Source organism: Equus asinus, chromosome 20 (assembly GCF_041296235.1).
Source record: "Equus asinus isolate D_3611 breed Donkey chromosome 20, EquAss-T2T_v2, whole genome shotgun sequence".
Lineage (NCBI taxonomy): Eukaryota > Metazoa > Chordata > Mammalia > Perissodactyla > Equidae > Equus > Equus asinus.
Genome location: NC_091809.1, coordinates 100457016 through 100483407, shown reverse-complemented (window position 1 = coordinate 100483407; position 26392 = coordinate 100457016). Strand labels below are relative to the sequence as shown.

General features: G+C 51.8%; 1 protein-coding gene across 2 annotated transcripts in view; it reads left to right on the top strand.

The window, feature by feature from the left end:
* The first annotated feature begins 9807 nt into the window (after positions 1 to 9807).
* The window catches only part of ABCC8 (ATP binding cassette subfamily C member 8), a 75207-nt gene continuing 58622 nt past the window's right edge, over positions 9808 to 26392 (top strand). For both annotated transcript variants that reach the window (XM_044753042.2, XM_044753041.2), the window contains exons 1-6: positions 9808 to 10062; positions 11587 to 11728; positions 16356 to 16477; positions 21569 to 21735; positions 23643 to 23885; positions 24776 to 24964. In XM_044753042.2, the coding sequence (XP_044608977.2) occupies positions 9915 to 10062; positions 11587 to 11728; positions 16356 to 16477; positions 21569 to 21735; positions 23643 to 23885; positions 24776 to 24964 (1011 nt within the window). In that variant the 5' untranslated portion in view covers positions 9808 to 9914. The remainder of the gene's footprint in view (positions 10063 to 11586; positions 11729 to 16355; positions 16478 to 21568; positions 21736 to 23642; positions 23886 to 24775; positions 24965 to 26392) is intronic.

Genomic DNA, 26392 nt, shown 5'->3' with positions numbered 1-26392 from the left:
AAACTTCTGGAATGTGCACACCTAGGGGAATAGTGCTCTGGCCTTCCTGGCCCTTAGGACCTGGCCGCAACCCTTCAGCCCTCTCAGGGAAATCAGAGAAGTTTCATTATTCTTTTCGTAAATTGTAGTAAAACACACATACCATGAAATCGACCATCTTAATCACGTTAAGTGCACAATTCAGTGATATTCAGACCTTCACATTATTGTGCAGCCATCACCACCATCCACCTCCAGAACTCTTCACCCCGCAGAACTGAAACTCTGTCCCCATTAAGTAACGACTCCCCATTCCCCCGTCCCTCGGCCCCTGGCGACCACCATTATACTTCCGTCTCTACGAATTTGACTACCCTAGGTACATCATAAATGGAATCATACAGTATTTGTCTTTCATGACTGGCTTATTTAGTTTAGCATAATGTCCTCAAGGCTCATCCATGTTGTAGACTGTGTCAGAATGTCCTTTCTTTTTAAAGCTGAATAATAGTCCATTGTATGGATAGACCACATATTGTTTATTCATTCCTCTGTCAATGGACACTTAGGTGGCTTCCACCTGTGGCTACTGTGAATCATGCTGCCATGAACATGGGTGCACAAGTATCTCTTCGAGACTCTGCTTTCAATCCTTTAGGCTATATACCCAGATGGAGAATTGCTGGATACATTTTATCATCCTTTTGGATCAGAACGATTATCCAGACATATGGTTACAAATCTAATTCTCATGGTACATGAAGGGCAAAACGCTTCTGGGAAAATGAAAGCAAAGATGCCCTATCTTCATATCCTGTACACGTCCAAGTTTCAGGAGGCTAGGGCTGTTTACAGGAGCACTGAGAAATCCAAGGAAGTTTTATTTCCCCAGTCCATGTGCTGGTCACACACAGGCAGCCCATGGAGGTTCTCGGCAAGCGTAACAGGCAAGCAATGAAGGCGGCCACCTCAGAGGAAGCAGAGTTTCCCCTGCTCTGCCTATATGCTGCACAGCTGGCCACTCTGACCACAGACTCTTCGTCGGTCAAGGGCGATCCTGAGACCAGCGAGTCAATTCAGACTCCACTGTTCAGGCCTCATCACTCACTTGACAGGAACCATGGAGCAAAATTCTGCCTGATGCAGCTTCAAACCCCCAGCACAGTCCAACAGACACCCACCCGGCAGCCACCCCAGGCCTAAAGTTCCTAACTCAGGGTCCATGGGTGGATTGAGGGAGGGTTTACCAACCCCCAGCTTTTGAATCTCCTTTTGGAGAAGTGGTCCATAGCTTTTATCAGATCTTCAAAAGTATCTCTGACCCAAAAGAGGTTTAGTCCACTCTCATAAAAGGGTGACAATTAAAACAAAAAACAAAAATCTTAATAGTGAGGTGTTGGGAACTCCCAAAACATGAAACAGTGAGCTCCTCGGAGCAGGCCCTGTATTCACCTCTGTATCCCTGGCACTTAGTAAGGCGCCTAGCACATAGCATGCGCTCAGTGAGAACATGCCAACAAATGAATGAAGAAGGATCTGTCAAAAACAAAGAAAATGCACCTCAATGATATAACATAAGTCAATGGGAAAGTGGAATCCAATTTATAGACATCAATTCCTCACTTAGCTGGGCAAGTATACAGCTGTTATGTCTGTGGGTAAACATTGTCACTGATCAATTCGTCCACTCATTCATGCATTTCACAAATATTTATTGAGATTGAGCAACTACTCTGCGCCAGAGCCAAAGCCACAGAAGACTCAGGCTCAGCCCTCAAGCAGCTCCTTGTGGAAAGGTCAGGGAAGGCTTCCCTGAGGAAGCGACACGTGAGCCCAATGCTGAGAGCTGAGAAGCAGGGAGTCAGTGCAGGAGGGAGCCTGTCTGTAGCTTCCATGCTGGGGGATGGGTACTCACAAGGGGTGCCTCCTAGACGTGGATTGTAAAGGAACAGTGGCCACAGTGGCCATCTGCAGGGGTCAGTCTATGCAGGGAGCTCCCCAGCTGCAAGTTCCAGAGCACTAGCAATCCAGCCCCCCGTTATCCTCCATGACACCTAATCCCAGTGGGACTCATCGGTTCCCGCGCTGTGTCTGGAAAGCCTGCCTCCAGCTCCCCCACCTTCACACACACTGAGATCCCTCCCAACCCCACCATCTCCCGCTTCTTCACCTGTGCAGGCTGGGCCATCCCTCAAGGCCCCTTTCCCCTTAGAGCTTCCAGCAGGCTATCTCTCCAAGCCCAGTCACCTTTGTTTTTTTTTTTTTTTAAATAAATGTATGTTTATCTTGTTTTCTCAATGGGATTGTAAGCCCTCTACCCCCAGAGTTTCAGATTTAGTAGGTCTGGGTGGGCCAGAGGATTTGCATTTCTAACAAATTCCCAGGTGATGCTGCTGGTCCAGGGCCCACACTTTGAGAACCACTGGTATGGGAAGCACACAGGTTCCAGACCCAGCTGAACCCGGGTTTCAGCCTAGGATACACATCTCACTAGCTGCGTGAGCTAGGGCAAGTCCCTTAGCCTCTCTGGGCCTCAGTTTCCTAAGGACACAATAATACTTACTTTGCAGGCTTACAGGGAACCCAGTTGGCACACAGTGGATACCCATTAAATGCCTGTTAATTGACTGGCTAATTGCCTCAGTTATACATCTGAGCAACCACTGGCTGAGTCAGGTTATTTCTCCCAATTAGGGCGGCAAGCAACACCTCAACACCCTCCTCTCCCACCCTCTCCCTCCTGGGGGCTGGACTAGCAGAGGAATTTGATTTGATTTCTCCGGCTCCAATGGAAAAGGCGATGCTTCTCTCCAAACCACTGGGCTCATCCTTCTTAACAAGACTTCTCCAGGCTCTGCCCTTCGTCCAAGTCCCAGAGCACCCGCATCATTAAATGATTATCTTCTCAAGAGCACACTGCTATCTAAAAAGCTCCAAATTGAATGCATTCACCACTTTGAATTTTTAATGTACTCATTTTAGCTAAAAACAGATTTTGACCCTACCTCAGGTATGAGGGAAGTTCTTCATTAACGCTTCCTTCAAGCAGGTAAACGTAAGGTTGTGGCTGTGAGCCTGTCTCCCTCACCCCCAACCCTCCCTTTCTCTCCCTCTCCCTCCCTCTCTCCCTCCCCTTCAGGTCTCTGCTTGCCTGAGTGGAGAGGTCTTTCCTCGCCTGAGCACCAGAGAGAAGGGTCTTCCTCCCTCCTCCCCGACAGAATCACGGTCGCAGGCAGGCCCACACTAAACTCTACACACTGAGTTTCCACCAGTGCACAAGGAAGTCAGCCACATACATCACGTATAGGCGCAAATTCAGGCGGCCAAGTCTGAACAAGGACCGTGGGCTTGCTCTGCAGACACCACCTCCAGACAATTCACTCCACCCAACCTCGCACCCGCTTCCAGCTGGAGAGCTCTCACTCCCTTTGCCTTCCTTGTTACCCCAACCCTACCTCAGCTCCCCCGTTTCTCAGCAGGACGTCCTAGTGAGAACCAGGCTCTGCTAGCTCCTTTGCTGGGGGACCCTGGGCAAGCGAGTTTTCCTCTCCCCCTTATTCTCACCTGTATGATGACAATTATACCACCTGCCTTAGAGGGAGATGATGATCAAGCCAGATAAGCAATAAAGACCTGGGCACTTTGTTCTTGCCCATCTAAGTTTTAGCTAAGAACTCAATCAGTGATTAAAAATCAATAAGTGTTACAGCATTATTTACCATGGCCAAGACAAGGAAACACCTAAGTGTCCATTGACGGATGAATGGATAAAGAAAATGCGGTATAAATAAGCAATGGAATATTATTCAGCCATAAAAAGGAGAACTTGCCATTTGTGGTAACATGGATAGACCTTGAGGGCATATAGTAGGTGAAATAAATCAAAGAAAGACAAATACTGTATAATCTCACTTATACATAAAATCTAAAAAAGCCAAACTCCTCGAAACAGAGAACAGATTTGGGGTTAGGGGCTAGGGGAAATCGGTGACAGTCAGAAGGTACAAACTTCGGTTGTAAGATAAATAAGTCCTGGGGATGGAATGTACGGCATGGTGACTATAGTTAATAATATCGTATTGTATACTTGACAGTTGCTAGGAGAGTAAATCTTAAGAATTCTTATCACAAGAAAAAAATAACTACGTGAGGTGACGGATGCTAACTAAACGTATTGTGATAATCATTTCAATGTATATATGTCAAATCACTATATTGTACATAGTAAACTTATACAATGATATATGTTAATTATATCTCAATAAAACTGGGGAAAAATCAGTAAGTCTTGGGATTTGGGGAAAGAAGCCCTCAGCTGATCGGAAAATGGGAAAGCTTGACGTGAGGTCTGCTGTGCGCCAGGCTTTCTCACACGATCCTTGAGGGAGAGATGAGTCTTCCTCTTTACGCTGAGGCCCAGGGAGGTTGATTTGCCCAAGGTCACACAGCTGGTCAAGGGTAGAGCTGGGACCTGAACTTCCCCAGCACAGAGTTTGGGTCCAGGCAGCCTCTGCTCAGGGGACAGAAGCTGAGGTCCCTCTGGAGGGGCGGGGAGTGAAGGGAAGGTAGGTTACTCAGCAGCCCCCCACCTCCCCCGCGTCAGCCCCAGCTCCAGCAGGACCCTCCAGGCCCAGACGGCTGAGGCTGCGCTGTGCCTGTCAGAGGCACCTGGCAGGGGCCAGGCTCTGGCTGAGACGGGCGTCCTTTATGGCTGGGCCCAGGCAGAGCATCTGCGGCAGTGTGGCCTCGGGCAGGTAGAGGGGCGGGCCGGCGCACCTTATGGGACCCCTCTGCAGCTCACAGGCGCCCACTCCCCTCCGTCACTCTCGGGGGCTGTCTCCACAGTGAGTCAGTGCAGGGTCATCTGTGCGCCTGCTTCACACACAGAGTGAAGCCCAGTCAACAGAAGCCCCTCACACTCAAGCCCTCCCGTCCGGCCCTCGGACTGATGCCAGTGCCTGACGCCATTTCTGGGCATTCTGTCTGGTTTCTAACACAGAGAAAAGGCAAAGTGCTCAGATGCACAGGTTTCCCCAAAAGTCTGTTCTTTGGGGCCTGCACTCCCTCCTCAGAGGCAGAGGAATCCTCAGACCTCCGGCATCGCTTTGGGAAGTGGCTAACAGCACAGGCTTTGAAGCCAAGCCTATAGGGGTTGGAATCCCTTCTCCACCAATTCCCAGCTGTGTGATCCCTGGAAAAGGGCTTAACTCCTCTGAGCCTCAGATTTCTCTGATAATAGTAACTACCAGGCAGTTACTCTGGGATTTAAAACAGGCGAAGTGTGTGGCGCATACTGAAAACTCAACAAACGCTGGTGAAACAGAAGGGAGAAAATCTTATTCTCTCCCCTTCTCCCGCATCCTTCTGTCCAGAGAGAGAGCAGTTGAGGATGGTAGGCAGCTGGGGAAGGGGAAGAAGGCATGCTCGAGAACCCTGAGCGGGCCTGCACGCGGAATGCAAACGCTGAACAGCTCTGGGGAATGAGGGGCATGTTTTTAAGAAGAGACTCTGTGGAAGAGAGGAAAAGGAGATATAAGTTCACACACAAAGGAGAAGACCCTTGAGGGTAGAGCAAGGGGGGAATTTTACTAAGTTTCTGCTGTGAGGTATGCAAATCATGTCTTTCTACCTACCGCCTCATGAAGAGTTCAGTAAAGCCTCCTTTTTTTTTTTGTGAGGAAGATTGGCCCTGAGCTACCACCTGTTGCCAATCTTCTTTTTACTTGAGGAAGATTGGTCTCGAGCTAACATCTGTACCAATCTTCCTCTATTTTGTATGTGGGACACCACCGTAACATGGCTTGATGAGCAGCATGTAGGTCTGTGCCCAGGATCTGAATCAGCGAACCTGTGCAAACTTAACCACTACACCACTGGCCGGCACCCAAGCCTCCACTTTTAATTGATGCAGTGGAGAGGTGGATCTCTTGCGGAATACAATGAGAGACTGCATTTGACCTTAAGTGGCCTCAAGGGTGGAGAGCAACCAGGCCATGCGTGGAGTTGCCCTTCTGTTACTGTAGTGAGGGTGATCTTGGACCAAAACTTAAGTGCGCAAAAACAAGAACTTTATTTCATTTCTGCTTCAAGGCCCCGTCCCATCAGGCTGGCAGAGAATGTTAACGCTGGGCTTTCTCGGAGTTCCTCCCCAGCTCCCCAGTTATGTGGTGCCAAGAGACCCGGTAGGATCCAAGGTGTTTCTGCATCATCTGTCCATGCAGGGATGGCTGAGTGTCCCCTGCCTTTGTCAGTCTGGTGGCCCTGCTCTGGGCTAAGAGAACCTTTGTTCACAACAGTCCCTGTGTGGGTTTTCCAGCACAGTCTACACACAGCAGGTGGGCAGGGAGGCTGGGCACAAGTTCCTGCTCTCTGGAGCTTCTCTCTGCTCTTCCCTCCTCCTGACAGTAGGGCAGGATGGAGCTGGAAGGGGCGATGACACCTCTCCCAGGTTCCAGCCATGACATTCTGTCTACAACTCCATCCTCTCTTTGTGATTGACAGTCTTCTGCGTCCCCCTGTGGACACAGGCTTTGACATGCCAGGTGTGTGCTTTCCACCTGGCCACAGCTTCACAGTCATCTGCCTGAAGCTGGAGGGTGGGGAGGAAACATCTTTCTAAGCCATTACATGTGGCCCTACTGTATTCTCTGTGCTTGCTGCACAGTATTCCATAGTATGGATAACACCATGATTTTCCTTTTTGTTTGTTTTTAGCCAGTCACTATTGATTCAGGTTATTGAAAGGGTTAATTTCTTGAAATATCACCCCCTCTATTATGTCACCATTAATATCCTGATGACTCTGTCTGCAATATCTGACCGACACACCAGCAAGATAGATGTCAGATGGTCAGATAGACGCCATATCTATCTGACACACAGCCAGATCAAGACAGGGCCCTAAAAGCATGAACAACATCCGAGCTGGAGGTGACTTTTTTGAGGCTTTGTGCCAAGTCTTCCCCCCGCACACAGGAGGGGAGGGGCCCTTTCTGAGGCCACACCCATGCAGTGGGCCAGCGAGCGCGAGAATCCAGGTCCCTGAAATCCATCCCAGGCTTTCCGTTCTGCCAGGGGGATGGCTGAGAAATCTCGAAGAAGAATCCCCTTGCACCAGGGCAGCTGCGGGAGCCCGGTCCTCCCGGCGTGCCCTGCAGGGGCAGCGAGAGGCGTTGCTGCCGGTGGGAAAGCCCCAGACCCAGGGCCTCCCCACAGAGAATTGTGTGGCTCCGTGTCTGTTTCTGTTGTAGAAACAAACGGTTTCAGGCAGCACAGCCTCTTCCACAGCTGTGCCATGGGCATCTTTTCATGTCGCTATATATAACCCTTCCTTATTCTCTGCACTTGCCTCACAGAGTTCCACAGTATGGAGAATACCATGTTTTTCGTTTGTTTTTTTTTAACCAGCCCTCTCTTGATGGACATTGGGTCGTTGACAAGATTATAATCCATGCTACAGCAGAAGTCCTTTCCTGCCTCTGTGTGCACCTGACTCCACACTTTTCAAAATAACTCTGGCACAGGGGGGCAGTGTGATGGGATCCTCGCTATCAAGCTAGGTGTAGGGCAGGGTCACACAGTCGGTTTATACTAGATGACAAATGTGGGACCCCTCTCTTAGTCCCAGGTGACACCCCCTTAATAGTCCTGTACACTTGGGTCCAGCTGGGGTTGGTCGCAGCTTTTTGTTTATTTCAAATGGCCCAGAAGAGGCAACTGGGTGGGTTGTGCCAGGCACTGCGTGCTGAGTGCCAAGGGAGGGAAAGAGCACTAGACAACCTTCATTGATTGAGGGGTCCCGTGTGTGCACCCCCAGGGCATGAAGCAGCCTGGACCAGCTCCCTGGTTACAAAGCACATTTACACCTGTGATCTCATTTTAATCCTCTGGGGTCCGTGTTATTATCTCCCCCATTTAAAAATGAGGAAATGGACACACAAGAATGGTGACTTGTCCAACATCACGCACCTAGTAGTGGTGCAGCCAGGACTGGGGTCTGGTTCTTTAAAAATATATACGTTATTACTATTAAAGGGACAAATATCATCGCTGAAAGTGTGAAAAACAAACTGTAACTACAAAAACAAAATGGTAACATTGCAGAAAGTTTCAAAAATCTTGGAACCCAACAAAACTAAAAAAAATCTTGTCAGATGACCATGGGCACATCTTCTCATCTCTCTGAACCTCAGTTGTCTAGTTTTTACAGAAAGAGAAGGATAACAACAATAGTGATAAGCACAGGAAAGGGAGCTAAGACACTGCGCACCACACTAACGCAGCAGCCATTTCCGCCTGAGCCCGCCTGCAGGCTCACATTCATACACACACATGTAAAAGGGTGCGACCATGGGAAACAATTATTTCCTGCCTTTTCAGCTGACATCGTCTCATAAGCTTTTCCCACTTGGCTACCTGGAGTCAGTGGTCACCCGTTCAGCGGCTGCATTCACCCAGGTTAATTTAACTCCTGCCACTGGTGCTGGACATTTACTGCCACCAAATTTTCACTATTTTGGCTGAAACTACAGGAAAAATCTTTCAGCTTCAGAGAAATTCCCAGAAGTCAGAGACTGAGGCCTTCGGGCCCTGAGCTTCTGCCCTCCCCAGGCTGTTCACCCAGCACCCCCTGCCCTCTGCCCTGGTGCCTGGTTCTGCCCGGGCCTCTTGCAGGGGCTGAGGCAGAGCTGAGGCCTTGCCTGATGTCGTCCTGCAATGGCTCAGAGCCTCAGTGATCTTCCCCTGGTGTCCCCTGGCCCCTTCTGGGAACATATGCATTTATGCTTCATATACCTAACTCAGGAAATTCCTCTAAAATCTAACCTAAAATCCCACTTTCTCTTCTTTCTTCATAGGACATAAACATTTTTGGCCATGGACCTGTGAGAAGTTCTCCAAAAAGTGTAGGAAGGCATGACACTGTCTTTACAATTTCACCAGGTCCTTAAACACCTTAAGCCTGCCTGTGGCAGGTTAAGAACACAGCTGTTGGTGACATTCTCTCTTTCCACCTCTCCGGGCTGCCTCCCATTGCTTTCACTGGATACAATTCCACAAGCGCCTCTTTTTTTAGCCTTGAGGGGGACCCATTCTACTCATTCACCTGCCAGTGGCGAGGAGGTTTCAACTTAGACGCGTGCCTGAGGGAGATGGGGGTGGGGGTACCGGAGGAGCTGGGTTCAAGTTAGGCTTCCCCACTTGCTGGCAGTGAGACGTTGGGTCAGTCCTGCAAATGCCCTCAGCCTGTTTCCTCATCAGAAAAATGGGAGAAATTGTAACCTGCACTCAGCAGGAGCGTTGGGAGATCCCGTTTGTGAGAGCGCTGGATACGCTGGAAAGCACCTGTGAGCGAGCGCCCCGCGCCTGGGACCACTTTTGAAGATATTCAAGCGCCCCCCGAGGTAATGTTCTTCACTGCTTTTCTTATCCACATGGGGTGGGGGCTTGCTCCGCTCTAACTACATCCACCCGCCCCGTGCCCAGGTGAGCCCCCATCTCAGGCCCCGGGCAGTGAGCTCGCACTCGAGACACGGAATACGCCCGCTCTGAACCCACGGGGACCCTGCACCTCTCTTCTGCACCCCCGACCCTCCCATCCAAACTCGAGCGTGCCCACACACTCAGCCAGACCTCTTCCCAGCCCACGCGCGCAGGGGGCACTCACAAAGCGTCCCCGAGCGCACCTGGGCGCCCGGGCCGCCACGGCTGCAACGCGGAACCCGAGCGGCCAGGCCGGTGGGGCTCCAGCCGCCCCTCCGGGCCCCGCAGGTAGTGGAGCACGGGGGTGGGGGGAGCGCGGGGGGCGGGGCGGGGCGGGGCCGGGGGTGGCGAGGGCCTGACGGCCGGGCCGGCGGAGCGGAGAGGGACGGAGGCGCGGGAGGCGCGTGGGGCAGCCGCCGCCGAGCCGAGCCGAGCCGAGCCGAGCCCGCGCCGCCATGCCCCTGGCCTTCTGCGGCAGCGAGAACCACTCGGCCGCCTACCGGGTGGACCAGGGCGTCCTCAACAACGGGTGCTTCGTGGACGCGCTCAACGTGGTGCCGCACATCTTCCTGCTCTTCATCACCTTCCCCATCCTCTTCATCGGTGAGCGCCGCTGCGGGCCGCGAGGAGGGGCGGGCGGAGGCGGGGAGGCGGGAGGGGGAGGCGCTGCGCGCCGCGCCGCTCCGTGTGCCCTGCCGGCCCCGCGGCTGCCGCTCGCCTCGCTCCCGGGGTCCCCGCGCTGGCACACCCGCACATCCCCTCACTGCCTGGGGTGCCTCCGACCCCGCTCCAAACACAGCCGACGCTTCTGACCCAGGAGATCCCCAAGTTTTGCCACTGCAAGGCCAGAGCTGGGGTGGAGAAGGGAGAAAGAAGAGGTTTCTGTTCGCGATGGAAGGGTCGGGCGGGGATCGGGCTGCACCCTCAATGGTGCGGTGTAGGGAGCTGGGTCGCCCCTCCCCCAAGCTCCCTCCGTGTCAGCCGCAGCTGTGCCCAGGGAAGAGCGCAGCCTGCGCCTCAGAGGCCGGGATGGAGGCTGCGCGCTCCTGTGCTTCCCCGGGGCTGAGCCAGACAGTAGTCTCTGACAGTCCCGGGGTCCCCCTCGCCCTGGGCGAGGAGAAGTGGGAGCTGGGGACTTGGATCCCCTTCCGCTGCTACCCCACCCGGCGTGTGTCTCCAGAGGACAACTTCTCAGCCTCCTTGCCTAGCAGCGACCCCAGCGGCCCCCAGTGCCCCTGCTTAGGAGACATCTGCAAAGTTGGGCACCACCACCGGGACAATTATGGTGCCTCTTCACCCAGGTCCCCCTCACCTCTCTTCAAGACCTCAACTTTCCCAAGCAGGCTAGCTCGATCAATTCATAGGGTGTCCCTTGCCTCTCCAAACATGTTAATTTACTTCAAGGAAAAAAGCAAATCAACATTGATAACAGATTTTGGAAAGAAAGGGAAGATTGCTACAAAATTAAATGAAAAAGAGGAGGAATCGAGGTGGCCCAGTTGCGTAGTGGTTAAGTTTGCACACTCTGCTTCTTGGGTGACTGGGGGTTCGCAGGTTTGGATCCGGGGTGCAGAACCTCACACCGCTCATCAAGCCAAGCCACCGCTCATCAAGCATGGTGGCATCCCCATACAAAATAGGGGAGGATTGGCATAAATGTTAGCTCAGCACCAATCTTCCTCATCAAAAAAAAAAAAAAAGAGAGAGAGAGAGAAGGAAGATGTTGGCTTCTGCAGCATCTTCTATTCTATTGACAAAGATAAACAATTAGACAGAAATAGGAAGGAAGCAAGTGCAACATATGCTCATATGTGTATCAAAAATTGTACCAGTATTACTGGTATTTACGCTTCTGTTCTCAACCAAATGGTAACTGCATGATAATTTGTCACACAAGAGGTTAGCAGATAAAATGGACACCTGCATAGGTGGACCTGCACGGATCCAGACTTCATGCTCGGATATTTAGTTCATATGTACCAGACTCAGGCATCCTTATGCACAGGTGTTCAAATGGGTACACTCCTCACCCCCACTATGGACCCAATGCTCCAGCACCCTCTGGAGGTTCATACACCATCCTCCAGGTGAGCCAGGTGTCCCATCTCTTCTTGTCTCTCCTTGCAGGATGGGGCAGTCAGAGCTCCAAGGTACACATCCACCATAGCACGTGGCTCCACTTCCCCGGGCACAACCTGCGCTGGATCCTGACCTTCATGCTGCTCTTTGTCCTGGTGTGTGAGATCGCGGAGGGCATCCTGTCTGATGGGTGAGTGACTCTCAGAGGGCTCGGGAGAGAGGATCTGCTCCGCATGCTTCCTGAAAGGCCTGGGGAGACCTCAGCTCACCTCCATTCCGTGAGCCAGTATCATTTGCTAATAAATTACGTAACTGTTTACTCAACATCTCCCGTGTGCCTGGCTCTCTGCACCCAGGCAGTGGACACAAGTGAGACCAAGCCCTGCCATCAGTGCGGCAGGGTAGAGGGAACCCATATCTCATGCCAAGACCCAGTGAGATAATCCCAGAGCTTATCAGAGTGCCCCAACTCCTGTGGAAGATGCCCCGCCTCTTCCACAAGCTGCTGGAGTTACCATCCCGGGGGGAAAAAATCATTCTTGCTTAAGATCTTTCCTTGGTTCCCAGTTGTTTATGAAGACCCAAGTCCTCAGCCTGGCATCCAAAGTCCTCCCAGTCAGGCCACCCTGCCTCTAGCCTCATTCCTGGGCACTTCTCATGCCCACCTTTGCTCTGGGCCTCACAGCGCACTCCTCATACCTCCGCCCCAGCGGGATGTACAGTAGGTTGCAGTTTGTGTCTATTTGCAGTCTCTCCCTGAGGCGGAAAGGCCTCAGGGTGGGAACTTGGGTTTTATCGTCTTTGTATTCACAGTGCAAGGCACATGACAAAGTCCCCTAGACGTTTATTGACTCTTTAAGAGAATCAATGAAATAATGTCACAAGCAAGTACTCCCAGAGGAGAAAGGAAGGCAGCGTTGGGCAAGCTTCCTGGTTGAGGGGACTTTTGAGCTGAGCCTGGAAGGAGGACAGTCAGAGGAGTTCAGAGAGGGAGGGCCAGTGGGGCTGGACAGAGAAGGAACAGGGGCACCACGAGGAAGGCAGGTGGGCTGGGAACACTGCAGCGGGGCTGAAGCGTGAAACACGGCTGGGGAGCGATGGAGGCTGAGACTTGAGCGATGGAGGCTGAGACGTGGGGAGGGGTTGGGCGCATCTCCAGGAGGGCTTCGAATGCCAGGCCGAGTGTTTGGGTTGCATTTTGTCAGCAGTTGGGAATCAGCGCAGCCGTTTTAGGTGAGAACCTGAGAGGGTGTCCGGGGGAGGCTGGAGGCAGGGGTGGCTGGAGGTGGAAACAGAGCTCAGGAGGCGACTGCAGCAGGCTAGGTGAGAGAGGACTGCTCCAGAAATGGTGTGTCAGCAGTTGAGGGCGCAGGAGGGGAGGAGATGAGGCAGCCATCTCACCGAGGGAGAATGAAGAATTGGCGAGCTCAGGGATGGCCTCGGTGAGGGGGTGGTGGAGGGGGAGACATTTGGCTTAAAGACCAGAGGTCCAACCCGTCTGAGCTGGAATCAGACCGTGCCCAGACTCCACCCCTGCCAGCCCCGGCTCCTGCAGCTGGACTGCAGGGGGATGGGATCCCCACACCCTCCCTCACCCTCCACTCCCAATGTCCCTGCATCCTGGTTTCCGCAGTAATCTCTGTGATAACTGCTTGCCTTTGATAATCCTCCTGATTATCCAAGTCCCCAGACCAGCAAGAAGACCAACTGCATACTGCCACCTAATTAGCAAGGGACAGATCCCCCTCCCAGCCCCTGCCCCCAACACCTCTTCCAAAGCAGCAGAAACGCTGGAGAGGGGAGGGATGCCCTGTGAGCCCTCAGGCCAGAATGTACTCAGGGGCTTATAAGGTTATAATCATCGAGGTGACAGAGAGGAAAACACCCTTCCCGTGGGGAAGGCCGACCTGGGTCTTCAGCTAATGCTTCTGCTGTGGACAAGCTGTGGGACTTTAGAAAAGCCACCCAGCCCTTCTGGGCCTCACTTCCTCTACCTGTGAATTGAGCCTCATCATCCTGCCTTGCCTGCTTCACAGGGCTGTGGAGGATGACGTTAGAGATGGACAGAGTGGCAGAGCCCTGGGCACATAGTATATTCCCAGAAGGTGGGAGACTGGAATGAATCAGGTCGAGGACTCCCTCCTGCGGGCTGTCCAGCAGCCCGTCCTGTGTGGGCACCTGTACCCCAAAGCTCTCCAGCTCAGCGCAAACCACCATTCCCTCCCCAGCAGGCAGGTTGGCTTCTCAGCTGGGCCGTTGTCACCTGGCCTTTGCTGGCCTCCGTCTGTGGGCCTACACCCCTGGGCAGGCAAGCCTGAGGAGGGACATAGGAAGGGAGCAGACCCTGCCCTGTGGCACCCCCAGTCTGTCCCAGCCTGGGTTTGCAGACATGCCTGGAAGTCTGGGGGCAGGTGGGAGTCGGGGCTGGGTAAAGCAGTGGTCTTCAAACTTGACTTTGGTTTAGGGTCAGCCTCATTCAGTGGTTAATTAAGGCATCGTTAACTGATAGGCCTTCCTGCCTTCCTGTGGATATTATTTCTGTGTGATGCTCAGAATTCAGAACAACCAAAGCAGCATAGGTTAGTGAGGATTTTTTTTATAGAGAATGTTTTCCTAGACCACTATACACTGGGAAAAGGCCAGATATAACACTGTTACCTAATTTCTTACCTAATTCAGTGTATATTATCCAGTAAAGCAGCCAAAATCTATCTTATTAAGTCATGTCATGAAATATTTACCTCAATTGTGGTTATTCTTCATCTTATTTAACTTTATAAAATGTTTATCATTTCTAACTCCTATTGGAAAAAAAGAATTTATTTAAACTTTAATATAACACTTTGGATATCACTTAAAAATATGTGAGGGTCTATAGGGTTTTCTAAATTATTTCGAGGAGTAGAGAGGCAAGAGTTTCGAAGAGCCCTGGGCAGCGTGTTGCTTGTTCCCAGCATCCCCACCCGTGACTGATTGCCTTGTACCTCCTGTCAGTCTGAAGACATTTTTTTGAGAATATTGACACTTACAGTCTCATTTAATAAGAAATCCAGAAGTCACCTTTTCTGGTTGGTTTGATTGCTTAGTGATGGCATCAGGGAGCCAGCCTCTTGCCATCTTTCTAGCCAGCCTCTGTGTGTCCACCACATCTTCCCCATGGTTACAAGATGGCTGCCCAGCTCGGGTATCACTTAGGCAAGGGCAAAGGGGACATGCTCCTCACACGCCTCCTCTTTATGCAGGAGATCCTCTTCCACAGACTCTCCTTTACATCTCACTGGCCAGAATTGGGTTACACAGGCACCCTTGGACCAATCACTGACAAAGGGGTGTGGAATTGCATGGCTGCTTGAACCAATCAGCATTCATCCCCTGGGGCTGGGCGCGTTGCTGCTGGAGCAAACTGTAGGTTCTTCTAGCCAGGCAGAAGGGAGCATGCTATTTGGTGAACTGCTCACACTGGCTCTACGCCCACACCCCAGTCCCACCAGACCACTTGGGGTCCCAACATGGCTCTCATTATGTCCCCACTCCTCTGTTGAACTCCTGCTCATCCATCAAAGTCCAGCCTGGTGCCACCTCCTCTGTGAAGCTTTCCCTGGTTGCCCACCCCCTCCTTTGTGCTCTCAGCCTTCTGTCCATTTGCAGTCTCACTTCCCTAGGCTGCCTGGTCAAACAGTTAGCTCTGAGCATGGTTGCCACCCACCCCCCCACACACAGAGTCAGCTTCTCGAGGCCAGGGACCCTTAGAATGCTGGATAGAAGGAACAGCACAAGCAAGGGCAGCACTGAGCCAGGAAAGTGAAGGAGACCTTCTGGGAAGGGAGGGGGTCCCAACACAGCTTCAGCAGAAAGAGCAGCTGGGCAGTGCTGGAAAAGGGACTTGAGGCCATATCACTGGACCTTTGGAGCCAGGCTGCGGACTAAGGGTTTTGCTGTCTGTACGAGGGAGCCGTGGAAGGGCATGATCAGGCCAATTAAGGCGAGCCTCCTCACCAGTCATGGGGAAGCCTGAGGTCTGGGAGCAAGCTCTGGCCTCCATGGGTCTTATCACCAGGCCAGAGTCCACCACCACCAAGGCCTCTGTGAGTTAAAATGGGGAGGGAGTGACCTGATATTGGCTGCCTCCATCCCCTTCCCAAGGGAGGGAACAAAGGCAGTGACCCTGGGCTTGTTACTTAGCCTCTCTCTGACTCAGTTTCCTCCGCCGTAAAATGAGGAGACTGAGAGTACCAATTTCATGGGATTTTACGAAGATTAAATGAGTTAATATACATCAAGTACTTAGAACAGTGCCTGGCACAGGGTAAATGCCCAATAAATATTGACTGTCAGTGTTGTTATTACACCGCCTGGGCAGGGCTGTCAGTGCCACCTTATGCTGTTCGTGTTAAATGCAGCTGTCACTCAGTGAGCTGTGGTGTACAGGCCCCTGTACTGCCCAGGTGACCCCAGGGACAGGGAGCCAGTTGCGTTCATTCCCAGAGAACTGGTTCCAGGCCAGAGGCTTTGCAACTGCAACTACCAACACCGGCCTCCCTATGCCAGGTTCCGTCATCCTGAACCCAGCGAGAGAAGTCCGTGAATTCCGGAACCTGCACGCCGAGCCCTCACAGCATCTGTGTGTGGACTCCTGGGCCCCTTAGTTAAGCGGCCTGTCTGGCATGTGGGCTGGGCAGAGCCGCTCGTCTGTGGAGCGGAGCTGTGCCTGTGAGCTAGAGGCCCGGCTGTGTGCTGAGCCCGAAGCACAGGCCTGGGCTGCTCTGTTGGAGCACTCAGCATATCCCATCTCTGTCTCTCTCTCCCCTCCATCTCAGGGTGACTGAATCCCGCCATCTCCACCTGTACATGCCGGCCGGGATGGCGTTCATGGCTACCGTCACCTCCGTGGTCTACTATCACAACATCGAGACCTCCAATTTCCCCAAGCTGCTGATCGGTAAGGGGGCGGGGGCAAGAGGGACCGCTACCTCCATTCACTCCTTCAGATAATGTTCACTGAGGACTTACTGTGCGCTGGGCACTGTTCTAGGTGCTAGAGGTTCAGAAGTGGAGAAGAAAAACATCCCTGCCTTCATGGAGCTTACAAGTCGGTGGACGAGACAGACAGGCAAAGACAGTAAATACACAAACAAACAGTTAGATAGTGATGAAGCTGTGAAGAAAATGAAGCTGGGTATGGAGTAGAGATGCTGGTGACGTTGCTGTCTATATAGGGTGCTAGGGGAGGCCTCTGATGAGAGTGAACATGCAGATAGTTGGGGGAAGAATGTTCCATGCGGATGGAACAGCATGTGCAAAGGCCTTCTTGTAGGAACAAACTTGGCAAAGAGGCCACTGTAGGAAAGCCAAATGAGCAAGGGGAAGAATGGTAGGAGATGAAGTCAAGGGGCAGGAGAGGAGCAAAGATGACGCCTGGACTCTGTGCCTGAGCGCCTGGGCAGATGGTGGTGTTAATAACTGCCAGGGCAAGGGAGCAGGAGCTGGGGGGTTGGGGCATGTTGAGTTTGAGAACAGCCTACTCACGTGTCAGGTGGGCAGTTAGATGAAAGAGCCAGGCATTCAGAAAAGGGCAGGCCTAGAGATAGACATTCAGCAGTCCTGGGCTTCCAGTGCATCTAAAGCTTGAGCCCGGATGAGGTCACCTGGAGAAAAAAGAGAAAGGGCCCAGGACCAGAGCCTGCGGTTTGCCAACATCTAGAAAGACTCAGGAAGGAGTGCATGCTTAGATCCTCTGACCCTGTGTGGCTGGGGTCCATGCAGAAACAACAGTGATGACTGTTGACGTCTACTGAGCGTGTCCTGTGTGTCAGGCTCAGTGCTAAGCTCCCCACGTGCATTCTCTCTCTTCATTCCCACCACCTCCCTATGGTTCTGTTGCCGCCCCCATTGTGCACATGTGGTCCTCGAAACTCAGAGAGGTCAAAGATGATAACAGTGAGCACTCGCGTTGCCCTCCCAGGTGTCAGGCACAACCCTCAGGCTTTTGCATACATTGACTCCTTTAATCCTGGCAACCACACTGTGAGGCAGGGACCGTTATTATCTCCCCTGACGGATCAGGAGACCGAGGCTCAGAGGTTACCTGACTTGCGCGAGTCTGCCCAGCTAGTCAAGGGGCAGAGCCTGGCACCCAAGCAGGTCCTCGACCGTCGCTGAGACTGCGTATCTCAGGGTCCGCAGACTGTGCCTTGGCCGCAGGTGGGCCTCTGTGTTGGGCTCAGTCCGTGAGTCTAAGGCTAAAGCTATTAGGCTGTGGTCAGACTGTGTGTCGTGAAGTCAGACTGATTTTTAGGCGTCGCAGCATCTAACTGACATCTGGAGTCTGGAACACTCTGTGCTAAGCCAGTGACAGTGCGGTGACGTCAGGGGACAGAGAGTGTTTCCTGAGCTATTGCAGGTCTGCCTTCCCATGTGAGGTGGGGGCTGGGCTCCAGCAGGATCATCCAGGTGTCACCCCGACCCCCACCCCAGGGGCCCCCATGCGAGTGTGGTTGGGGGACTCAGGGGCAGCTGGTTGAGAGATGTTAAATACAGGCTTCAGAGGGCCTCCTGCTCCAGTTTTGGAGGCAGCGTCTCACGCACAGGGAACCTGTCACTAGCCACCAGGGCCTGGCTGACCGGCGCCCCCGGAAACAGCTGTCTGGGCATCTGGCGGGTTCATTGTCTCATTCTCTAGAACGCACATGATGTTCTGTCCCTAAAGCACGAATACCACCCATGGCTGAACCAGGACTTCTCCAAGGAACAAGGACTAACTCCTTCCATTCTCCTTTGTTATAGTTTTTCTCTCCACGGAGCCGGACATTCTAGAACAGGGAAGACTGAACAGGATGTACCCATGAGCTGCAGGGAGAGAGGGCAGTGGGTGTTGGGGGAACAGCTAGCCTATGAGGAGGCTACTGTCTGGTCACAGGTCTGGAGTCTTGCAAAAGGGTGAATCACGATGCAGTTTACATTGTCCCATGAAATAACTTTGATCCTGGGGCCCCAGATGAGATCAGGAAATGTTCTGTGAGAAAGTCATGTTTGAGCTGAAAGATAGGTAGGAGCTAATTCAGAGAAGGGAGAGGGGAGTGCTTCAGGCAGCAGGAACAGCATGTGCAAAGGCCCTGAGGCAGGAGGAGCAAAGCACATTAGGAGATCCAGAGGAAAAGCAGTGGCTAGAGTGCAGAGAGCACAGGGGAACTGAACTGAAGGCTGTAGTGGTGGGTGGAGCCTGCACCAGGCAGAGCCTTGAAGACCATACACAAGCCTTGGTCTTTATCCCAAGGACCCTGGGAAACCATTGAGGATTAGGTTTTCGTTTTGTTTGTTTGTTTATGTGTGTGTGTGTGTGTGTGTGTGTAGCAACATATACATAACAAAATTTACCTTTTTAATCAATTTTAAGTGTATGGTTCAGGGGCATTAAGTACATTCATATTGTTATACAACCATTACCACCATCCATCTCCAAAACTTTTTCATCTTCCCAAACTGAAACTCCATCCCCTTTAAATAATAACTCCCCATTGCCTTCTCCCCCGACCCCTCACAGCCCCTGTTCTTTCTATCTCTGTGACTCTGACTCCTCTAGGTACCTCATATAAGTGGGATCATACACTATTTTTGTCCTTCAGTGACTGGCTCATTTCATTTAGCATCATATCATCAAGGTTCACGCATGCTGTAGCGTGTGTCTGAATGTCCTTCCTTCTTAAGGCTGAATGACATTCTGCCGTGTGGATAGACCATTTTGTTTATGCGTTCATCCTTCGAGGGACACTGGGGTGCTTCCACCTTTGTCCATTGTGAAGAATGCTGCTGTGCGCATGGGGGCCTTGAGGTCATATTTGATTGTATTTACTGCTTTCTGGAGGCCAGATGGGAGGAGGGGAAGCAGGGCAACTGTGAGAAAGCTCTCAGTGGTCCAGGGCAGACATGATGGCGCCTGGGACCCAGGTGGCCACCCAGATGGAAAGAAGTAGATGGATTCAAGAGAGCCAGGAGGTAAAATAGAGAGAATTCGCTGGATGTGGGGCTGAGGGCGGGAAAGGAGGGAAGAAGCGGGGAAATGGGAATTCAGAGCGTGAGCTCCCCAGCAGCCCCTGGGTCACACTGCTTTCTTTCTGTCTCCTTTTCTCTCTGTCAAGCACGAAGCTTTTGCCGAGTGTTGCCGTGTCTGGCAGCAGGCTGAGGGTACAGCACTATGGGATGGGACTGTGGAAGTAACCCTGGCTTAGTCCTGGCTCCACCACTGACTCCCTGGGTGACCTTGCACAAGACACTCAGGCTCTCTGAGCCTCAGTTTCCCCATTCGGTCAGGAATAGTAGGTCCCTGCCTAAGTCACAGGGTTGTTATGAAGATCAGTTCAGAGCCTGTCTGTTAAGTGTTAGAGGCAAGGCCAGTGAGAGGCGTATTTTCAAGCTTGGCCCAGAAGGTAGCCCCGACTAAGGGCGACAGAGGTTCTGATGCCTGGGACGGAGTCCGCCTGGGGGCGGGTGGCCTCCAGCTGTGGGATCCTTGTGACCTGGAGACAGACTGAACTGAAGGACCATCGCCCCAGCCCTGAGGGCTGGGATCGTGGGGCAGGCGCTTCTGCCCTCTGTGCTAATGCTCTCCCCCAGGGCCTGAGACCGAGGGCGTCTGCCCTCCCCGGGCAAGTTCAACGTCTCCACCTAGTTCCCAGCCCAGAGCCCGCCTAGGGCAGGCCCCAGCTTTTGTCCCCAACAGATGTGCTGGCATCCATGTCCAGGCCCCCCGAGGGGTAGAGGGCAGGGTGCCGGTCCCTGCGCCGCTCCGCTGGAGAGGAGCTCTAGGGGGCTTAGGCCTTGCCTGCCGGTGACGCCAGGGAGTGAAACGAGAAGGAGCCGCCTGTGCTGTTTTTGGTTGCTGCCAGCTGACCACGGTCGATTGGAAGGTGGTGGTGTGAATTACGGGGTTAGAGTCCACTGATAGCTTCTGACAGTCATGGTCCCGGGTCTGAAATCTGGAGATAAAAATATTAACAGCTGATGTTCAAAGAGCACCCCTGCGTGCCAGGCTCCCTGCGCCGAATGCCGTCCAGACGTTGTTCACAACTCTTAGAGGCAATGCTATCATTATCCCCATTTTACAGATGAGGAAACTGAGGCCTGGATGGGCTAAATGACTTACCCAAGGTCACACAGCTGTGCGGTCACAGGATCTGAGCCCAGGAGTATCTGGCTGCAGAGCCAGCTCTAACCACTGTCCACACTGCCTCACAGGACTCTGACTCACTTTTTTGTAACCCCCTCCCCACCCCCTCCCCCCAGGCTCCCTGAGGAGCGTTGTCATGCTGTGGTGGCCTCTGGACTAGGGGCCGGGGACCTAGGCCCTCACCCTTTCTCTCTCATTAGCTTGCATGGAGCTTGGGCAGGCCACCTCCTCTCTCTGGGCCTCAGTTTCCTCATCTGTAAAATTAAAGGGCTGGAATGAAGGCCCTTTAAGATCTTCCTGGCTTGGAAATCCTACAAGGAAGCCATTGTTGGGTGGGGCCTCCTGCTGCCCTGCCACTTAACGACTGTGTGACGGTGGATCAATTACCTAACCTTCCTGAGCCTCGATTCCTCTGTTAAGTTGAGGGTGTGACACAATACTTCCCTCGCAAGGTTATTGTAAGGAATAAATGAGATGATGTGTTTAAAGTGCTTACTTGGCACAGCGCCTATAACTTAGTTAAATTCAAGAAAAAATTTTCCTATTTTTCTTCTTATTATTTATTGCAAAGGGAAATTTGACTGACCAGCTTGACTTGCAAGATTATGAATGCTTTTGAACATGCCTATCATGAATGTTTTAATGTATGTATGTCATCTCAAAATGACACACTCATATGTTCACATACCACACCTCCCTTTACTCAGAAATGTGCACTCACACCCAGAACACTTGCATAACACACACCCCTCCTCTGACACACTCCTTTTCTTCCCTTTGCTCTCGCATGCTCGCACACTCGTGAGTGCACACACATGCGAAGATGTGCACACACGTCCCCTGTGCTCTCCCGTCCCTGCTCGGCAGCCCTGCTCGTCTACTGGACCCTGGCCTTCATCACCAAGACCATCAAGTTTGCCAAGTTCTACGACCATGCCATCGGCTTCTCACAGCTGCGCTTCTGCCTCACGGGGCTGCTGGTGATTCTCTACGGCATGCTGCTCCTCGTGGAGGTCAACGTCATCAGGGTGAGGGTAAGCTGCCGCTCCTGGGCTGCCCCCCGCCTGGGGACACCCACCTGGGCCAGCGCGGGCCTTCTGAGCAGTGTCCTACCCCTGGTGTGGGCCCCCGCCCTGCTTCTTAGCCAAGCCCTGAAAGAGTCAGCTTGTTTTACCTGCCCCGAAAAGGGGATTGACGCCAGTGGGAGAATTTTCAGAGGAACATTCCATCTGGCCCGGCTGCCGTCTACCCCAGGCCTCCAGAGGGAAAGGAAGGGACAAGGAGGTGTTAGCCGAGGTTGGAGGATTCTGGGTTTAATCCTGTAGAGAGGGGAAAAAGCTTCAGGGACTGGCTCCTCTGAGCTTTGCTGTTTTGGTTTTTCTGGGGAGGGAGTGGGGAATTGTTTTTATTTTAATGTCTTCATATAGTTACGCATGTATGTGAATGAGTACATGTGGCTTCATCTGGGTCTTTTTTTTGTTTTATCATTTTTGTTTGTCCCCTCCCCCTCCCCCGACCTTTCCCTCCCAGCTACCCCAATTAACAACGTAGTGTATTATCCTTCTGTTCCTTGCTTTTATTAATATAGTGCCATGTACTTGTATCTATTTAGGGTTCTTTTTTCTCAACACATATAAGTATACAGGTTTTCCCCCTTAATATTCATCTTCTAAAAATGGTTATCAATACACTGGTTTCTACAACTTGCTTTTCTCACCCAACAGCGATCTCTTAGGAGATAGTCTCCCCTCCAAATCTGGTATGGTCAATTTAGTTTTCTTTTTTTTTTTTTCAAAGATTGGCACCTGAACTAACAACTGTTGCCAATCTTCTTTTTTTTTTTTTCTGCTTTATCTTCCCAAACCCCTAGTACATAGTTGTATATCTTAGTTGCAGGTCCTTCTAGTGGTGGGATGTGGGACACCGCCTCAACGTGGCCTAATGAGTGGTGCCATGTCCGCGCCCAGGATCCGAACCCTGGGCTGCCACAGTGGAGTGTGCAAACTTAACCACTGGGCCACGGAGCCAGCACCCAATTTACTTTTCTTAATGGCTGCGTAATATTCCATCATGTGGATGAGCCACCATTTATCCAGCCATTACCCTATTGATGGGCATTCGTTTTGTTGCCAAGTTTTTGCCTTCACAAATAACAGTGTATTAAACATACTTAAGTCTTTATGTATTTCTGCTTTTATTCTATGGGAGAGAGTCCAAGGAGTGGAGTTGCTAGTTCAAGGAGTCTTTTAAATTTTAATTGATGTTGTAGATTGCCTTCCAGAAAGGCAGTAATTTGCCAGTAATGAATAAGAAAACTCTTTCCCTTCCTCCAGCAGTGGGGGTATAGCCATTTCTAATTTGGGCCATTCTCACGAGTGTAAAGTGCCACTTTAATTTGCGTGTCTCCCACTCCTCTGCTTTTAGTCAGTGATTTGCAGGGCGAAGGCCTTCTGTGTTCCCTGCCTCAGCTGGCCCTCACAGCAACCCCGTGATGCAAGGATCACCCCCTTTTTAGGTGAGGAAACATTTTAGAAGAGACTTGTCCAAACACACCTTGCTAGTAAGTGGAAGAGGCAGGATTTGAACCCAGGTCTGCATGGCTTCACATTCTGCAAACCCAACATGAAACATGTTGGCGTCCTCAGATCGGTGGAGAAGATGGTATATGGAGACTCCTGCTCTTCCCCAACCCAACTTAAACCCAACTCAACCCAGCCAGGGGCATTCTGAGTAGACCTCAATGAAGAGTTACAAGTCAGGAGGTCCTGGCATTGGTGGCCAAGAGATGTTGGGGGATCTTTTTCCTAGGAAGAGGCAAGAGATGGCCCTGTCTGTTAGAGGTTGAGGACGGGATTTCATGAGCCCACATCTCTGCTGGGGTTAAGTGGAGAGTGGTGAGAAGTTGCACTTACCCATCCCCGGTGGCCCATGTGCTCCACAGAGATATATCTTCTTCAAGATGCCAAGGGAGGTGAAGCCCCCTGAGGACCTGCAGGACTTGGGGGTGCGCTTCCTGCAGCCTTTCGTGAACCTGCTGTCCAAAGGCACCTACTGGTGGATGAACGCCTTCATCAAGACCGCCCACAAGAAGCCCATTGACCTCCGAGCCATTGGGAAGCTACCCATTGCCATGAGGGCCCTTACCAACTACCGGCGGCTCTGCGAGGCCTTCGATGCCCAGACGGTCAGTGGGGGCACAGCCACACCATCCATTCCCCACCCTCCAGTTTAGAGTCATAGATGAGGACCTCAGAAAGCATCAGGTCAAACCCCTGGTGAGACAGGTGGGGAAACTGAGGCCCAGTGAGGGGAAGAGGCTTGCCCTAAGTCACACAGTGAACCGGGGACAAGTCAGGACTAAAGACTCATAGGATGGTCACAGCTGGAATGGCCCTTACAGTTTAGGTCATCTGATCTAGTACCTTCACTGTCCAGATGGGAGACTGAGACCCTGAGAAGGGAAGTGACCCTCTGGATTCCCCCTCTGTCCTTCCTTCTGGAGCTCAATGACTATGGTGGGAATTTTCACCCATTTTGGAGCAGGGGTTTTAGTGGCCTGATCCGTATAGTAACTCTATGAGTTGGGCCAGGCAGGGGTCTCCCCCCTTTCTGAGCTGGAAACTGTGGCTCTGAGAAAAGCCATGAGCTGCCCAGAGCTGGCCCGCAGCTGGTGGGTGGCAGAAATGGTCTCCCACCTCCCAGTCCAGTGCTCCTTTGCTGCGTCTGCCCTAGCACAGCGGGGAGAAACTGAGGCAGGTGCCGTGGCTGGTGGAAACCGGAGAGCGTGGCACATGCCGCTCCCTCAGTGCAGTGCTCATCACAGTCCCTGACCAGCTGTGTGGCCTTGATCAGCATCTGGCCTGTCTCCCCACCTGGACCATGTTGGCATTGATAGGGCACATCTGGCCGTGCACTTGATGGTTCCATGATGTCTTCCTGGAGTTCACCTGTTTGCAGCAGATGTGGCCACTGGGTTTCCCCAGGCAACAGGAACCAGGGGCTTCCTGGGAGGCCGGGCCCTGCCGTGAACAGGCCCTCAGCCACTCTGACCTGGCTGTGGGTCTCTCTGGACAGAGAAAGGATGTGCAGAGCACGCAGGGTGCCCGGGCCATCTGGAGAGCACTCTGCCATGCCTTCGGGAGACGCCTGGTCCTCAGCAGCACTTTCCGCATCTTGGCCGACCTGCTGGGCTTCGCCGGGCCACTGTGCATCTTCGGGATCGTGGACCACCTTGGGAAGGAGAACCGCATCTCCCAGCCCAAGGTAGGCTGCCCCAGGGGTGGAGCAGGTCACCCTTTGGAAAGTTCTCACTCCTGCATGAGAATGTGCAAGAGGTCAATGTGTGTGAGCCGCGGCCGCCCTGCAGCAGCTTCTCACACATGCACAAAGCCCTTGGCTGTATCCCCCTCCGGAAGATGCTCTGCATCCAGTCAACGGAAATGCCAGGAGGTAAGCTGGTGCCCCAGGAGGATCTATGGTGCCCTGCTCTCCTCACCACACCGTCACCACCGTAATACCTCTCCCAGTTATTTAGTCATTCAGAAAGTTGCAAGAAGCATTTACCCAGTGTCCAGAGCTGCTATGATTTGTGGGATGTGTTGGCTTTTAGTTAATGTCATCTTAACAGACTCTAAATAACTTTTCAGGGGTCTGTCTTCTTCAGTTCTGTAGATCCCTAGCATTCGAGGTTCTACAGGGCGTCTTGGGGACTGACGTTGGCGGTGAGGGGAGTGGGGAACCTCCATGAGTAGGGTTTTTTCACCCTCGACTCCAAATTTCATTCAGAGCTGCCCCAGTTCTATTAATATGTGAGACTGTCCCATTAAAAATTATTTTTTAAAAAATGTTCCATCTTACAAATAATAAGGTACAACTGAAATTTCACAATGCTGTAAACTGTTATGAGCTCAGTAAAAAAAAAATTAAAAATAAATAAAAATACAAAGGGATGATAAAAAAGAAATGTCTTAAAAATAATTGAAAACCATTGGACTGGATGATATCCAATGGCCTTTCCAGCTCTAAAGATGCTACAAACTGGAATTTGTAGGACAAAAGGACAGAAAAGCTTTCTAAGGATTATTTTCCCCGCTTGGGGCAGTGGCATCTGCTCTGGGGTGCAGGTGGGGGTGGGCTATTTAATTCTTCCGTCTGTTTCTTTGCTGCCACTTAAGTTTAGGTGGTCAGAAAATGGCAAACTTTTCACCTCTAATAAGACTGAGAGTTTTATTTTCCTGGCAAGAACGTCATTATAACCTTTTAACCACAGAGTCCAAAAATGATACAGAGAATTAGTAATTAGGGAGCTTAATAATTTATGTTGCTCTCTTGTGTAATGTTATTCATCTCATGGGCTCCAAATCGCAGATAAGATTTAATCCTTAGAAGGTTTTTATTAATTTTCCAGATATATAATCAGCTGCACACTTTTGGCCAGGAATATGAGACACTCTATTTGTCTGATTTATTCAGCAGACATTTATTGAACCCTACTATGTGCCAGACCTGGGTTGGGCTGTGGGGATACAGAGGCAATGGTTATGATGAGGACTTTAACAATAATAATAACCACTTGTTGATCCCTTGATACATGCCTGGCTGCCTGTGAGAGTTATCCATGTGTTATCTCATTTGATCTCTAAGACAACCTTTTAGGGTATTTTTTGTAACAGCTTTGTTGAGATATAAGTC